At 42.1% G+C, this 17847-nt stretch overlaps 2 protein-coding genes across 2 annotated transcripts; one reads left to right on the forward strand and one right to left on the reverse strand.

Moving 5' to 3' along the window:
* Window positions 1-4947: 4947 nt before the first annotated feature.
* LOC135652660 (putative glutaredoxin-C14) lies at window positions 4948-5477 on the forward strand. Its single transcript, XM_065173760.1, has one exon. The coding sequence runs from the start codon at window positions 4990-4992 to the stop codon at window positions 5299-5301; it is 312 nt and encodes a 103-aa protein (XP_065029832.1). The 5' UTR covers window positions 4948-4989; the 3' UTR covers window positions 5302-5477.
* Window positions 5478-6045: 568 nt separating this feature from the next.
* On the reverse strand, window positions 6046-11314 carry LOC135652353 (uncharacterized). The gene is made up of 5 exons (XM_065173197.1): window positions 10619-11314; window positions 10167-10284; window positions 8137-8489; window positions 7951-8049; window positions 6046-7787 (listed from the first exon to the last, which is right to left on the reverse strand). The coding sequence occupies exons 1-5, from the start codon at window positions 11269-11271 to the stop codon at window positions 6593-6595; spliced, it is 2418 nt and encodes an 805-aa protein (XP_065029269.1). The 5' UTR covers window positions 11272-11314; the 3' UTR covers window positions 6046-6592.
* Window positions 11315-17847: the final 6533 nt, after the last annotated feature.

Consider the following 17847-nt stretch of genomic DNA (forward strand, 5'->3'; position numbering starts at 1 on the left):
GGTCCATCATGGCCATTGACTCTAGGGGTGAAACTACCTCTCCGACGAGGTGACATCTTCGGGGGTGCTTGAGCGACGTCAGACGGCACCGCCCCTTGCTCTTCGGGTGGTCAGGCTGCACAATCGCACAATTGGAGCTTGACGAAGCATGCACCCTACAATTCTAGAGGCGTACGGTGTTGCATCGGTCTGCAGTGTTTGTCGGTGGTTCACATAGGGCCAAAATATGCCCTATCCACCACCCACCACCCACGCCGCCCCCCCCCCCACAGACACACACACACACTTGAGGTGCGCTGACGGATCGTTGACGGTCCGGGAGGCATGCTTAGGTTTGAGGGATATGACAGCGCTGGGCTTTTTGTGGGAGGAACGATTTGTCGGGGGTAATTTAGGAGGGCGGTGCCCATTGATCTGGGCAGGATTGACCTTGCTGGTCGAACGATAGAGGCCTGTCGAGGCAAAACTGAAGCGTCGAAATCGGCGAGGCAAGACTTGCACGACGAGGCTGGATTGACTCGTCGGGGGGCGTTTTAGAGGGGCGATGCCCCGTGCTTCAGGTAGGATTGACTCTGTCGATCGAACAGTAAGGGCTTGTCGAGGCAAAACTGATGTGTCGTAGGTCGGATAACGGGTTTGGCACGACTCGGAGTTACGGTTGCCGAGATGCGACTGGGGCATGGCTCATGCGTTGGATTAGCCGAGGTGCGCTGAGGCGGTGGTTCGGGCGTTGGATTGGCCGAGGTGCCTTGAGGCATGGCTCGGGCGTTGGATTGGCCAAGATGCGTGGCTCGGGTGTTGGATGGCCGATGTGCGTGGCTTGGATGCTGGATTTGGCCGAGATGTGATTCGGGCATTGGATGGCCAATGTGCGTGGCTCGGAAGCTGGATTTGGCCGAGATACAACTCGGGCGTTGGATGGTCGAGGTGTGTGGCTCGGATGCTGGATTTGGTCGAGATGTGATTCGGGCATTGGATGGCCGATGTGCGTGGCTCGGAAGCTGGATTTGGCTGAGATACGACTCGGACATTAGATCGGGCCAAGATGTGACTCGAGCATTAGATTGGCCACGAGGCATGGCTCGGGCATTGGATCGGGTCGAGATGTGGCTTGGGCATTTGATTGGCCGCGAGATGTGGCTCGGGCATTGGATTGGGTCGAGATGTGACTCAGGCATTAGATTGGCCGCGAGGCGTGGCTCGGGCATTGGATAGGGCCGAGGTATGACTTAGGCATTTGATTGGCCGCTAGGCGTGGCTCGGGCATTGGATCGAGCCGAGATGTGGCTCGAGCATTAGATTGGCCACGAGGCATGGCTCGGGCGTTGGATCGGGCCGAGATGTGACTCGGGTATTAGATTGACCGCGAGGTGTGGCTCAGGCATTGGATCAGGCCGAGTGGGTATCTTTGGCTCTGAATCGGACCTGGGGACCGAATAAGTTTAGTTCCGATTCGAGTTTGGGGGCCGAGTTTATGAGCTCGGTTCCGAATTGAGTCTAGGGACCAAGTTTGTGAGCTCGGCTCCGAATTGAGTCTGGGGATCGAGTTTGTGAGCTCGGCTCCGAATTGAATCTGGGGATCGAGTTGTGAGCTTGGTTCCGAATAGAATCTAGGGACCGAGGTGTGAGCTCGGCTCCGAATTGAATCTGGGGACCGAGGTGTGAGCTCGGCTCCGAATTGAATCTGGTGACCGAGTTGTGAGCTCGGCTCTGAATAGAATCTGGGGACCGAGGTGTGAGCTCGGCTTCAAATTGAATCTGGGGACCGAATTGTGAGCTCGACTCCGAATAGAATCTGGGGACCGAGGTGTGAGCGCGGCTCCGAATTGAATCTGGGGACTGAGTTGTGAGCTCGGTTCCGAATAGAATATGGGGACCGAGTTGTGAGCTCAGTTCCGAATAGAATCTAGGGACCGAGTTGTGAGCTCGGCTCCGAATTAAATCTGGGGATCGAGTTGTGAGCTCGGTTCCGAATAGAATATGGGGACCGAGTTATGAGCTTAGCTCCGAATAGAATTTGGGGACCGAGGTGTGAGCTCGGCTCCAAATTGAACCTAGGGACCGAGTTGTGAGCTCGACTCCGAATTGAATCTAGAGACCAAGTTTGTGAGCTCGGCTCCAAATTGAGTGTTGATGGGTCGCTCATCAGGAGTGATCTGGAGTGACTCGGGCAGGAATCGAGCTTGAGGTGCTGACAGGTCACTAGTTAGGAGCGATATGGAGAGGCTCGGGCAAGAGCTGGGCCGACGAGCCACAAGTCTGGGCCGGTGAGCCGTAGGTAGGAACCTATCTAGAGCAGCTCGAGCAAGAGCTGGGCTTGCGGGCTACAGGTCGAGAATCGATCTAGAGAGGCTCGGGCAAGAGCTGGGCCAGCGAGCCGTAGGTTGGGAATCGATCTGGAGAAGCTCGGGCAAGAGCTGGACCGACAAGGCGCAGGTTGGGAGCCGATCTGGAGCGGCTCGGATGAGAGTTGGGCCGGCGAGCCATAGGTCGAGAACCTATCTAGAGCGGTTCAAGCAAGAGCTGGGCCTACGGGCTGTAGGTCGGGAACCGATCTAGAGAGGCTCGGGCAAGAGCTGGGCCAGCAAGGCGCAGGTTGGGAGCCGATCTAGAGAGGCTTGGGCAAGAGCTGGGCTAGCGAGCTGCAAGTCGGGAACCGATCTGGAAAGGCCCAGGCAGGAGCTGGGCCAGCGAGGTGCAGACCAGGAACCGATCTGGAGAGGCCCAGGCAGGAGCTGGGCCGGTGAGGCGCAGGTCAGGAACCGATCTGGAGAGGCTCGGGCAAGAGCTGGGCTGGCGAGTTATAGGTCGTGAACCGATCTGGAGAGGCTCGGGCAGGAGCTGGGCCAGCGAGCCGTAGGTTGAGAACCGATCTAGAGAGGCTCGGGCAAGAGCTAGGTCGGCGAACCGCAGGTCGGGAACTGATCTAGAGAGGCTTGGGCAAGAGCTTCAATACGGAGATGCCCCTAAGCTACTTGACCCGACGATGAGTCTGGACGCTGCTGATGAGTCAGTCGTTACTTTCGGAAGGGGGGTCGGTCGGTGGTTCTCCCTCGGGGAGAATTCCTGTCAAATGCTCCTGCGACATGGCCCTCCTTCTAGCGCCAAAATGTTAGTGAATAAATGTGTCGTGGCTGATGAGTCAGCACGGCCTGGTCCACGGGTCAATGTCGGGAGTCTTTTGCCAGCTGAGCTAGATGTCGAGGTTGACCGGGCCCTCACAACTGGGTGCTGATCAGCGTTCCTTGGTGTGCTGATCTGGGTACTATGTATGTCATGCTATGTCTCTCCTTCTCCGGGATGGTTGGCAACTTGTCTTCGTGAGATGATCGTGTTTTCCTGTAAAAATAGCCCTCGTCGGGATCACCCGACGAGGCCCCTCCGACGAGCAAGTCAGTGGAGTGATCAATTGATTTTTCTCCCATCCCTTTTCTTCCTAGATCAGGTCAGGGGTATTTATACCTATGTGCGGGAATTGGTCGGGCCCTGGTCCGGCATGGCCATTGACTCTAGGGCGAAACCACCTCTCTGATGAGGTGGCATCTTCGGGGGTGCTTGAGCGGCGTCAGATGGCACTGCCCTAACAACAGACGGCACCGCCCCCGCTCTTGGGGTGGTCAATTCGCACAGTCGCACCGTTGGAGCTTGACGTAGCATGCACCCCGCGATTTTGGAGGCGTACGGTGTTGCGTCGATCTACAACGTTTATCGGTGGTTCACATAGGGCCAAAATATGCCCTATCAGTATCGATAACCATTTGTTGCCGGTCCATCAAAACAACTAGATCATTGCATATTGTAATTTCTAGTACAATTTGCAAGTTCATTATCGAAGAAATAAGAATATCAAGGTAGATGTATGGAGCTAATCGGTAGAAAAAGATATGTTTGTATCTCTAAACAATTAAGTGTAGTTTTGATAGGAGATAAAATGAGAAAGAATTTTTTAACATGATAGAATGATATGGATATATCGATAAATAACAATTAGAATTAGTGGTGCAAAGAGAGGTAAAACAAATAAAAGGACTATTTACGAGAAGCTATGAGAACTTCGAAGGATATTGTTTGGCATAAATTAATGTAAGATCTATCGTTATGGTCGATCTCGATTAATTGAGATATTACAGCTTGTCGTTGATGTGAAGAAATAAAAAAATTTAGAAATGATCTATTATGCTCATTCTAATATGTATATGTATGTAAAAGGCAGTAAAATAAATGATTTTAATTTATATATCTAATTATATATATATATTTGTAATTAGTTATCTTTAACATCCCGATCCCTACACCTTCAAAAGTTAAGTTATATTGGGATCCTTATTCTTACGAAATTATGAAAGTAAAACATTAAGATTCCTATACAAAATTAAAAAAAATTAATTTTATAAAATTAAAAATAAAAAAATTATTGGAGCAATGGAATTAAATATTTTATTTTCATAATAATAAGGATCTCAATATTACTTTTAAAAATATATGGATCGAAATATTAAAGATAACTAATTAATATATTTGTAACCTTTGTCCGTCTCTGCCAATTGCTAAACTCGCGTGCTTGCAGTGGCAGCTCACGTACATGTACGTTTCAGGAGTCTTGAAACTTCTGCAGCAAAGGTGGGCGTCCCCTGCTGATCCTCCAAGAGGGAGGGTGGATTCGAACCTTATCGAAATGCAAAAGCATTTGTCGACGTCAAAAGCTAAATGGTTCATATTCCTCCTGCATGCATTGGCCGATCTGTGGACACAGCTGACTAGATATTTGACATTATCCAAATCACTCCACTTGCTGACACAAAGGGGTCACTGTCAACACAATGATAAGAAGGGCCTTTTGGCCATGGAACATGCTCCGGTGCTGTTCTTGGCTCTCTGTCTCTTTCTCTCTCTATATAAGCGAGTCAAGCAGCAGAAACAAGTCCGACACAGAACAAATCTCAGAGTACACAGTCATTCAAACAGCCACATCTCGTGTGTGCATCAGGAATGGACAAGGTGATGAAGTTGGCATCCCAAAAGGCAGTCGTAATCTTCAGCCTGAGCTCCTGCTGCATGTGCCACACCGTGAAGAGTCTCTTCCATGACCTGGGTGTCAATGCCGCCGTCTACGAGCTGGACGAGGACCCCAGGGGAAGAGAGATGGAGAAGGCTCTCGCCAAGCTGGTGGGGCGTAACCCGCCGGTGCCGGCCGTGTTCATCGGCGGCAAGCCGGTTGGATCTACGGACAGGATCATGTCACTTCACCTGGGTGGGAAACTGGTCCCTCTTCTTCGTGATGCAGGTGCTCTCTGGGTCTAAGCACTCTCGACTCTGCTCTGTCCTGTGGAGTAGTATTGGATGAAGATCCAATTCGACAAGGGATGTGTGGAAATAAACTATTGAGAGATGCGACTATGCTGATGTATAAGATCTCGTGTTATAATATCATGTAACTTCGACGCAATAATAATGCTTACTGGTCAGAATTCCCTTTACGGTTGGTTGCATTGCCCCTCTTGTTTTGTTTTCTGCATTACCTGCAAGGATTTATAATATGACACCCAACACATGTAGATAGATTGATGATAATGAAAGGCAGAAAAAGTTCTTCAACAAAGAACACCATCGTGCATGGATCCAAAAAGACCAACACTCGAGATTTCCCAAATGAAAAACACAAACATCTCAAGGTTTCAAAATCGTCATCTCATTCACAAAGTTAAAAAGTTATCATCATTCATCTCACGGCACGTTATGTGTTCACTGGTCTTCACAATAGTTGTTTTTCCATATCCTCTACACCAACATGGAAGGAAATAAAGCAAGTATTGATGAGATTACAAGAAATTTTCCAGAAATCAGATTGGAGGTCCCAGGGACTATATACATAAACCAGTTTCCCAACTCTTGTCATCTTCTGATCCCAAAATTGTCCAAAAGGGAGAAACTAAAAAGACGATATCACAGCTCACCACTTCTTTGCCATGAGAAAAAGAATGATACACATCACTCGATGAGTCACAGCTAATTTTCCAGTCAACCCACAATAGAACAGGAAATCGATATAGAAATTCATGTCAGTTGATGGTTATTTATTCTTTGATGTGGCAGAACAATTATTCCAAAGAAAAGGAACTTACAAACCAGAGACCCAATAGCAAAAGTTTGGCACTTGTAGCATTGGTGGATAAACTACAACAACATGGTACCGTATAAGATTGCCAAAGAATAATCAGCATGATGAACAAACTTCATTGAAATGATTGCTGGGCAGATCGAAAGACTTCAGAGGTAAGAAACATTGTCAAAAAATGCAAAGCTGTGACAGTGAATATTCAAAATCTTCAATCAACCACCGTAATGGAGACCAACCCAAGGGTTAGTTTCTTCAACAGAAAAATCATCTGTATATTGCTTCAAAATGCTCACCTCTATAAGAGAATTTAGCAAGTTCAGACAGCAACATTTTCTATATAGGTCTTCCATCCCTAAGACCTATATTCATCATCATCAAAGCTGCTGGATCAATCAGGAAATCACTAGCACTTCCATTGCCGATCATAAATTTTGTTCCTACTATCAGGCTGATCAAATGCATAGAAACACTTCATTACCACTCCGAATCTCTTACATTTCTGCGTGAACCTCGTGTTCCATTATTGGGAAACTGATTCCTTCTTCCTTGTTGCCTAAAACCAAATCCTTTCCTATCAACTTGCCTATCAAACTGCTGAAATCTCTCATTCGCTCTGAAATTTCCATGGCCACCTCTTCCAGAACCTCTTCCAGGACCCCTTCCACGCATGTGCAATCCTCTAGAAGACAAGCCATCGTGGCCACTAGCAGAAGAATTCCTTCTGCCATTTATTCTATCAGTGGATAGAAACTCTCTTTGTGAACCTCCATAAGTGGATTTTCCTCTCTTCTTATTTCGTCTGGCACGTAAGTCATCATCATCAGACTGCATACCAAGAAGAGAACCATCATCAGAATCAGAAATTCTTCCTCTACTAGCCCTATGTAGATTTTCTTGATGGCCTTTTCCTTGTTTAGACCTAAAACTCCCATCCATTTCATCAGAATCAGAACCTAGTTCATAGTCATCATCTGAATTGAAAGGCATCTCCCTAAACGGGCGGGTGTGACTCCTGCCTCCAGACTTCCGTCTAGCGTCTGCAGCATGATTGGGTCTCCAATACGGATGATTTGCACGAGCATCATCCTCGGAGTCAGATGCATAATCCTTGGCACCTTGGCTTGACTTAGCATGATGATCAAATTCCTCAAAATCTTCAGATTCGGATGTCTGCTCCAGCTCAGAGTAATTCATCCGAGAAACTTCACTTGCTCGAGGGCTATCAAGCTCGTAACTGTCCACATCATCATCCTCTTTGTCATCAAAATCATCAAATCCTGTTCTATACGAATTAAAGGTGGATTTCCTTTCATCAGCTTCCTTAAAGGACTGATCTTGTTCTCGGGTTCTTGAAACCCTGGCAGTATGACTAGTATCATCTTCAAATTCCATATCAGTTCCCCTATGAGACCGATTGTCTGGAGTGCCTACATTGCTTTTATGAAAATCTGCAAACTCAAATGCAGCAACATCTGCACCATCAGATTCATTGTCATCAAAGTCAAAGTTCCATGCATTAGAAACATCTCTCATTCTGGTGGTCCTCTCCAATCTTGTCCTTGGACCAGATTGCTTTAAGTGCATTTGATTATCTGTATATTCATCAGGGGGACGCTTGTGATCACAATGAAAGCATGCCAAGTTTCGCCTGTAGTTCAAGAAGTTGCACCTAACAAAAAAGATAAATGAACTTTAGATTCTTAAGGACTTCTAAGATTGTGAAGCTAAGTTACTTCACCAAAAGGAGAACAAAACAACAACCATATGAACAGATATCATATATATATTGAAGTCAGAGATAAAGTAAAAAAGAAAAGATAAAAAGAACTTACTGAGGGCATTCCCATTCCCCTGGGAGGAGTTGCCTCTTGGGTCGTTTAGCATCACACTGTAAGCAAACAGTGTTTTTTGCAAAGTTCATGAAGTCACACCTGAGTCCAAAATCATTTAACTTTAGCCAACAAAGTCACAGGATCAAGAAAAAGAATTCAAAAGAAGCACAAAGGCAAAAGAAGTACTTGGGACAAAGCCAATCTCCTTTCTTCATTTCCACATCACCACGTCCCACTCTTTTTTTCGGTGGCGGAGGGGGTTGCTTTACCTTAGGAGGAGGCTTCTGGATAATGGGGGGTGGAAGATTGGGATCTATTGGAATTGCACTCAACTTAACAATCTCATGTAGCAGCTTGCGGACAACGGTTTTCACAGATTTCATCTTCATGAGAGGTTTATTTTCAACTGTTTCTTTTACATGGTCAAAACCAAACGTCAGTAAGACGCGCATAACATCAAGAGTGCGTGCCTCGTCTTCTTTGCGTGTAAGGATATATCCTCTACCACATGAGTTCCTTAGACTGCAAGAACTACATACCTAAGATTTCAAAGCAAGAAAAACATGGTTATGTTTGCAATTCACAGTATCTGATGGGTTCAACATAAATGGAAGCACCTATGAATCTGCTGCCACACTCAATTAGTATATGAATTGAAGTCTTAAGTGGAAAGCAAACTCAAGATGTGTTTATCAAATTCATGAAACACCAAAAATGTGCCTCTATGTAACCTCATAAGCGGAAGTTACTTGTACAGTCACAATTGTCGATTTTGCATATTAAAGATGGAAATCCACTGCTGACACCCATTAGTTGGGCAGTTAAGGCACCCAAGAGATTTCAATGGGTTGCTAGTTCAAACCCCCCTATGGATATGTGCTTGTTTCCCTGTCCTCGGTGGCAGATGACTACCCTTGATGCAGCATGAACGTGGCACGTGCACGATGCAAAAGAAAAAAAAGCCTATCTAGACCAACCACATCAAAATTGAACAAGGTCACCCAGGATCAACCTGAACCAGCATGGTGCTAGCAGTAACTAAGATCTGTAACAATAAATTGGAATAATCTAAGATCAACCAAAATCTGGCTCCTGAAAATTGGCAGTTTTGATGTCACCTTGAGCTAATCTTAATCCAAGTTCCTTCATTCATGTATTGATCAACTGTGGGATCAGCTATAGTAATTTAAGAGGTTCTAAAATCATTCGTGTTGGATGATCTAATCATTTTGGATCCATCAAACAAAGTATTAAGCGTATAGTTCATGCCTAGGGAGTCTAACATGTTTCTCTATTTGCAAACGTAAAGCAACACTTTAACCGATTAAGAACATCATTTCTATGTTTTTGTGCACAAAGGGAAAATGGAAATGGATAATTGGATTTGGTATATTTTGCTCAAGGCAACAGGATGTAGATCACATGCTTTGGCACCAAAGATCTCATCAGCAATCACTGCTTTAAAATTAAAAGCCTATAATATCATTGTTCTCTAAATGTAAATAATATGGCTACTGTTAATTTGAACAGTGAGGTCGCCCTTGACAGAGCTAATTTGTGAGGAATTATCCATGTAGCTGACACCATATGGTAAATTACTGTTGTTGCTATTCTAGAAACTCAAATTATTCACCCATTTTGGAAAAAAAATCATGTTTACTGCTGACTTATAGCAATTATAGTAATAATTAGTTAAAAAAATTAGCGAACTTTCCAACAAGCACCTCACACTATACCTGAACATTGCTCTACATATTGCTTCTTGCATCAAGGGCAAGCCATATCTGATAGCATCAGCAAAGCACCAAGAAGACCATGCTTCAAGGACAATTGAGAGATCTGGTTAATTTCATCCTGAACACAACAAATTCTATACTCTATAGTCCTGTTCAACTAACAAACTTCTAACATATTGTATGTCTCATCATCTCTTTAGTGGTCAACAGTATTGCTAGGCCTGTTATCTTTGCTAATGAAAATGCCTATTGAGGCAACAACCCAAAACATGCAGTAACCTTCATGGACAAAGAAACAGTTTGTCTAGTTACTCTAGTAATATAGGTGATGCAAGTTACTTTTTAAGTAGGCATTCATGATATAAAAAGATGAAGATATTTCGAACATAGAAATCACCAAAGACCAAGAAAACAAGCATATGATTCTTTCCAACTCATAATAAACTATATATTATATATGTTAAAAATGGCTGTACATACGTCTCCTTCATCAAGGTGGACAAGCTTCCTCAACAGCTTCGCTGAGAAAACAACTTTTGGGTCCATGCTTGGGCATCCATGACCAACTAGAACTTGAAGATCCTTCCTCGACAATGACCTATATTTCAATAGCACATCATTATCACTGTACCTTCAAATGCTATAAAGCCAAAAAACATTCAGAAACAGTTCCAAGGTGCACCTGTGCATGCTTATCATGTCAAAAAAATTTATTTCAAACAAAGTTGTTATTCAATCAATACCAAAGTAACATCCGTAATACAAGGTAAAATTCTAACCACCAGTTTCTTCCATGAACATGATACAACAACCAAAAAGATCAAAATTGGAAGGTATCCACTACCATTACCAAATTGGACAAATCCCAAATCCCAAAAATCACCAGAGCACCACCAAAAACAAAACTTTTTAAGGAAAGAACTTGCTCCTACCTAAAAATATCAAAGCGGTCACGACCAAGATTCATACAAGCATTCCGCACGGTGGTCCAATCCCTCGAGAAATCAAACCCCATTTCTTCCTTTATCCTCGAGAGGTCGATGGACAGATTCTCTGCGACACGTTCCTCATCCGTCCTCCGGAAATCAAAGTAATTCTGCTGCGCCAATCTCTCCATCAGTTCTATCCACTCCGGCCAGGGGTGCACGAGTTCCACCTCCTTCCTGAGGACATCTCTGACGCTCTCATCCGTCCTCACATCGGCCGCCAGATCGTGGACCTCGGAGGGGGTCGAAGCACAAGTAGCGGGAGGTGCGAATTTGCCGTCTGCTGCGGGAGGCGGCGGGGGCTTATTCTGGTGCCAGGCACGGATGCGCTGGAGGGCGGCGTCCTTGGCCGTGCGGTCGCGGTCGATGGCGTCGATCTGGTCGAAAACGAAGGAGAGGCGAGTGGAAAGGGAGGGCTTGGGGGAGTCGGGGGGGTCGGAGGGGAGAGGGAGAGGGGTGGCGGAGAGGGAGCGGGCGGAGGGGGGAAACTGTGGAATTTTTCCACGGGAGACGAGGAGAAGAGCGAGGAGCTTTGGGGGAGAAGAGGCGACGCAGGAGCGGCGGCGGCGGAGGAGGAGGGAAACGGAAGAGAATGCCATGAGAGGATCGAGTTGGGGTTCCTCTAAAACCCTCGACTGTGAAAGTGTGGAGGATGAAACACCTAAATATCGATGAATACAAGTGGTTTTGTTGCGTATAGACCCTTAAAAATATACTTAATCATATTACGGAGAATTCAAAAATACCTCCTTTACAAGATAATTAGATTAATAATTATTAGGAACACTGTACGGACTAATCCATATGATGTATCGACCTAAATCTTCGATTAGAGTTTTTTTTATTTGTTTTTTAATTTAAAAATCTAATTATTTAAAATTATTATATATAAATAAGTTATTAATAATCAAGAATATCTTTAAGATAGAAATATTATTTTCAAATCAAGTCAAAAATGTTATGTTTATGGAATGAAAAAACATGTAATGAATGCGATCATAGTTTTTGTTAATTCTATATTTTTCACTTTTATTATTCTACGTTGGGGATAAAAGATTAGAAATTAGAAATAGATCAATGAGTTGAGTTGAGTTTTGTTCCATTGTATGTGACTAGTAAGGTGAAAGTTATTTTTCTAATTGAAGACAGCAAATTTACTGTTCCAATTGTCTTGTGAAGAAGACATTTGACTATGTAAATAGGGCTACCATTTGGAAAATATATATAAAAAATTATTAGAAAAGCTTTTTTTTTTGGGTGGAGGGGAGGTGGGTGAATTCATCCGATAATATTTTGATAAATAATACTTATTAATGGGCCTGTTTTTCCCTAGACTATTATGTTACAATAGAGAGATTGATATTACTAACCTAAATAATAATAAAAATATAATCATTTGTTGAATCTCGTATTTTAATAATAAAATCAATTGATGAGTTTATAGAGTAATAAACATTTCAAATAAGTGACTAGGAGAAACTTCGATATCATGCAACGTTGGGCCTGTTGGGTCCAACCGCTTGACAGTTGAGTCTTTCGAGCCCAAATCAAATTAATAATTAAAAGGTAAAATAGTTGAGGGCAGTAGAATCCTTGAGAGATAAAGTAAGATTTTTGAGATTTCTATTTGACGATCGATGGTCAAACGTTGTCAATTTTAGTCTAAATTTTATATGAAGAATCCTTGCAGTAAGCTCTATAATCCTAACGGTGTTGATCTACATTTTACCCTCTCTGAGATACTTTCCTATTATACCCACTTTGCGAGACCTAGAATTCTCTTATAAGGAAATCCATCCTATACGAAGATATGCTATTCTTGAGCCAAGATCTATGATCTTGATATTATTATGATCCTCTATTTATTCTAGAGAAGACCTATTGTAAACCTGTTATCATTACTATTGATAGTGGAAGTTTGAGGTGGACTACGGTCCCGTAGTTTTTCCCACATTGGGTTTTCCACGTTAAAAGATTTGGTCTCACTGTGTGATTGATTTTTTGCTCTATTGTTTATTCTGTGCTAGTTGATATTTTCATTTGGATATCAAGTTGGTATTTTGATGAGGAACCCATTTTGATACACAAAGAGGGAAAAGAATATTCTGCTTTAACAGGTTTTTTCTTAACAACTGGTATTAGAGCAACAGATTGTTTGGTGCTAGTTTTTCTTGTGTGATTGAAATGGAGCAGTCAGATGGTATGATTAAATTGAACTCATCAAATTATTCCACTTGGAGGCGTCTGATGGAAGATTTGCTCTATTGCAAAGATTTGTATAAGCCTATCAAGGTTAAAGATAAACCTTCTACTATGGACGATGAAGAATGAGAAGTTCAACATAGAAAAACCATTGCCTATATTAGAAGATGGATGGATATAAACTTGCATGAGCATATTTCTGATGAAACCAGAGTTGATGTTGTTTGGCAAAGGTTAGAAAACCTCTTTGCGAAAAAGATAGTGGGAAATAGAATTTCTCTCCTCAGAAGGCTTATAAATTTGAAGTATAAAGATGGTGGTAACATTGTTGAGCATATAAGTCTATTTCAGAGTCTTGCAAATAAGTTGTTTGCTATGAAAATGAATATAGATGATGAGATGCAAGGATTACTACTTCTCAGCTCTTTACCAGAAAGTTGGGAAACATATGTGGTGACAATTTGTCCACGCCAGAGGGGACTCTAACTATAGATATGGTTAAAGATAGTTTACTAAATAAAGATGCCAAAAGGAAAGAATAGGGTGAATCTTCTTCTGGGACATTTGTTACTGAAAAACAAGAAAGACGTGGAAGAAGTCATAGCAGAAATCCACATGGATATAGAGGAAGATTCAAGTTTAGAAGAGATATAAAATGTTTGTTGAATCTCGTATTTTGATAATGAAACCACTTGATATATGTTTATGATTTAATCTGTGTTTTGAGTGACGCAGGATGCTTCGATCAGGATGAGACAATTAAAGTAGGAAAATCATGTTGTGCCGGAGGAACATGTCAGAAGATTGGACGTCGGGTCGGTGGATCGGTCGGCGTATCGACAGAATGCTTCGGGCCGTGGGCTCGGGCATCGGGCCAAGAAGAGTGGGTATTATGCCAAGGATATCGGAGTTGCAGAGTCAACTGGCCGATTGGGCAATAGGCTGCAAGAGAGGACGATGCGCCGAATAATCGGACGAAGCGTCGAGGGACCAATGACATGCCGGACAACTTGGTTAATTGCTTAGGATTAATTGTCTTGATCAAAGTTTTGTTTACATGTGTAGGATTAACTACGATGGAAGAAAGACATACAATAGGAGTTACGCCGGAGTCAAGACTATGATCACGTTGGGGGTTCGAGAGTTCAATGGAAGTCCGGACGATCGTCGGAGGTTCTACGGGAACAAATCCGAGAAGTTCAAGAGCTTGCCAAAAGAAGCTCGTCGGAACTTGCCAAGTGGATCATCGCAAGTCCAGAAGTTTGCCGGAAGTCCGCAGGAGCATCACCGAGGGTTCATCGAATGATCGACGAAAGTTCGTCGGAAGAAGCGATTGACGCACCGGAGCAAGTTGAAGTAAATGTCTTAAGAAATGTCGTAGTTAGCATGTAGATTAAGTTAAGAATGGGAGGTGATCCCATTAACTTAATCTGGGAGCAATTGGGCCCTTGACAGACCCAAACTGGGCCGAATAGATCAACCCATTCGGACCAAAATTCCTGCCAGGCGGTGGCACCGCCAGGGTCAGTGGTGGCACCGCCCAGGAGATGGTCTCTCCCAGGAATGCTGGGTGGTGCAACCACCCCAGTCAGGCAGTGGCACCATTTGGGCTCAGTTTCTTAGCGAGACTGGGCAGTGCAACCGCCCTTGACAAGCGCTGGAACCGCTTGAGCTCGGTCTTCGAGCTCTGCCAAGCGGTGGCACCGCTAGGGCTCAGTCTTCGAGCGAGACTGGGCAGTGCAACCACCCCTATCAGGTGGTGGCACCGCCCAGAGGCTTAGTCTCTGAGCTGCTAGGCGGTTGTACCGCCCCAGTTAGGAGGCGGTACCGCCAGGACCCCGGAAATCCGGGAGATGATAGTTTTGAGCTCCAAATTCAAACCAGTTTGGAGCCTATAAATACCCCTCCCATCCTTGGGTAAAACATGCAAGCACAGAGAGATTAAAAGAGAGAAAACATTGCTGCAATCTCTAGAATTTCTCTCATCTAGTTTAAGTGTTAGAATTCTGTTTAAGAGAGGAGAGTGAGTGCTTGTAAAGGTTGTCTCCTAAACCCGGTAAAAGGAGAAGAGGGGTGTAAGAAGGAGGTTGATCTTCACCTAGTAAAGGAAGATCGTTAGTGGATGCTGGCGGCCTCAACGGAAGAGGAATCAGAAGAGTGGATGTAGGTCACGATTGACCGAACCACTATAAACTCCCGTCTTCTCTGGTTTGCATTTTGTTTCCTGCTATTACCTTACTGCAAACCCCTTCAATAGCTTACTGTCTTCAATACATTTACGTATGCTTTCAAGCTAAGTTTCCGAAATCGGTTTTACGTCAGAAACGATTTTTATCGTACGAGAGATTTGACGAAGTTGACGTTTTTATCCACTGCACTAATTCACCCCCCTCCCCCCCTCTTAGTGCTCTTGATCCTAACAATTGGTATCAGAGCCTGGTATTTCTTATTTCGGATTTATACCTGAGAGAAATGGCTCTTCATGGCTTTCAAGAGGGTTTTTCGGTTGTTCATCCACTATTGTTTAACGGATTGGACTACACTTATTAGAAAACTCGAATAAGAGTTTTCATGATTTCTATGAATTTGGATTTATGGAATATTATTGAAAACGGTTTTCAACTTCTCTCTAAACCGATGAACGAATGGTCGGATTTGGAGAAGAAGTATTTTTCTTTAAACGCAAAGGCTATGAATGCTTTATTTTGCACTTTGGACAAAAATGAGTTCAATCAGATTTCTACGTGCGAAATGGCTTTTGATATTTGGCGAACACTTGAAATCACGCACGAGGGAACTAGTAGAGTCAAAGACTCGAAAGTTAACATTTTATTGCATGATTTTGAGTTTTTTCGAATGCAACCAAGCGAAACTATAGGCGACATGTACACCCGTTTCACGGATGTCGTCAATAATCTAAGAGTTCTTGGTAGATCTTTTTCGAATTTTGATCTCGTAAGCAAGATCTTAAGATCCCTTCCAAAAAGGTGGGATCCTAAAATAACCGCAATACAAGAAACAAAAGATTTAAATATTTTTTCACTTGAAGAACTAATTGGTTCGTTGATGACATATGAAATGGTGCACAATGCACATTATGAACATGATGAACAAAATCACCTTCCAAAGAACAGGAAGGATTTGAAACTCCGAACAAATGAATACCACTTGAGCAATGACTCAAGTGATGAGGACAATGATGAACTTGAACTCCGAACACTAAATCTTAATAAGTTTATTAAACAAAAATCTAAAATAAACAATGAACTTAAACGGAGGAAGAGGCCAAAGAAGAGGATGGCAACCAAGGATGAATCAAAAACTTCGAAAGGTGAAACGGCGAATTGGACTTTGACGAGCTTCGACTACAAGGTAAGTAACTCAACTCTCTTGAATTATTTTGAAATTACTTGAAGTCTTTCATGAGTGCTTAATTTAGATAGTAGGAATAGGAAATAAAAAAATATTTTTTAAAAATTATATCATGTTTTTCTTTTTAGCATCTTTGAAAAATTAAAAATTTGATCATGAAAAGTATATTGCTAAGGTTTCATGCATGTTATGTTTTGAAATGTTGAATGATATATGCAACATTCGATCCTAAACGTTGATACATGTTTTTATTTAACATAAATGAAAAAGCATGCTAACATGAAATAAATCACTTGAATTAAAACAACTAAAAAGTGGAAAGGTTTCTTCTTGAAAAATTTATTTTTTCGACTTTATTGATTTTTTAAAAAGGGAAATTAATGAATCTATCTGTATTACTTTTGTGAATCTCTTGAAAATGAACTTGATTTGATGATTTAAATGAGCTTTATCTTGATTTTTCAAAATTTATAAATTGAGATTTCTTATGCTTAAATCAAGATTTTATATGTATAAATTAATATCTTGTTCTCTTATAAGATTGAATGAATTCTATCTTTTTCATGATCTTCTAAGAACTCTTTATGTTATTTATTTAAGAGGAGATTTGTTAAAAATGAATCACGATTTCTCTTAATTTTTTGAAATTATAACTTGAGTATTCATTTTATAAATCAAGATTGTTTATATGTTCTCTCATGACATCTTTTAAGGCTTATGACTTGAATTTTGTTATGTGAAATTCTTTGAATGTATGAAATATATCTCATCACCTAATAATTCTTCTTGATATTCCTTATGTGATGATATGAATACATGAAATATTCATTAATTTATTTTGATAAGAAGTTTCGATCATGCATGGTAGGATGTAATTTGACAAAATTGGTGCCATCATGATGTGAAACCAATGATAATTTGGAATCATGCATTAATGATGATTTTATATTTTATGATGCATGTAATGATGAAATATTCATGAATTTGAAATGATGCATACAATCCTTATAAAAATGATGTACATGATGTATTGCATATGATATGTATCATGAATGCTTTAAATGATGAATGTTTGGTCTCATGATCAACATGTTGATAAATGCTTAAAAATTTTAATGTTTGAGTATCATGTATGATATGCCCATTAATGATGATTGATTTATTTTTTGGTATTGTGCATGAAAAATAAGGTTTTTGAAATTGTGTATGTTTTAATTTGAATATATAATGACGCACAAATAAGATTGATACTTACCTTTCTCATAATCTGAAAATTGATAAAAGGGTCTTCTCTTCTTTTTGACAATGACGAAAGGGGAGCAAAAATTTCTAGCGTGGACATCATGAAAAGAGGCAAACTAGCTAGCTTGCACAATTCAAGACGAAAGCAAAAATTACACTTCTCAAAAGAGAAGAAATTGCTATCTTGAACATCACCGATAATTGCTAGCCTGAAATCTCAAGAAAATGCAAAAATGTTCTATCTTGCCTATATCAAGTTGCTAAACATGCTAAACTAGCACTTTGCAACGAAAACAAAATTGCGAGCTCAAACATTGCAAAGGAAGCAAAAATTTGCTAGCTTGCAAACTTGCATATTT

Source organism: Musa acuminata, chromosome BXJ3-11 (assembly GCF_036884655.1).
Source record: "Musa acuminata AAA Group cultivar baxijiao chromosome BXJ3-11, Cavendish_Baxijiao_AAA, whole genome shotgun sequence".
Taxonomy (NCBI): domain Eukaryota; kingdom Viridiplantae; phylum Streptophyta; class Magnoliopsida; order Zingiberales; family Musaceae; genus Musa; species Musa acuminata.

Excerpts from the sequence above, each read along its gene's own strand:
- LOC135652660 (XM_065173760.1), top strand. The coding sequence starts at position 4,990 with ATGGACAAGGTGATGAAGTTGGCATCCCAAAAGGCAGTCGTAATCTTC.
- LOC135652353 (XM_065173197.1), bottom strand. The coding sequence starts at position 11,271 with ATGGCATTCTCTTCCGTTTCCCTCCTCCTCCGCCGCCGCCGCTCCTGC. Across the intron at positions 8,050-8,136 it reads GGAGATTGGCTTTGTCCCAA|GTGTGACTTCATGAACTTTG; the intron begins GTACTTCTTTTG and ends TTTTGGACTCAG. Across the intron at positions 7,788-7,950 it reads GGGGAATGGGAATGCCCTCA|GTGCAACTTCTTGAACTACA; the intron begins GTAAGTTCTTTT and ends CTTTTTTGTTAG.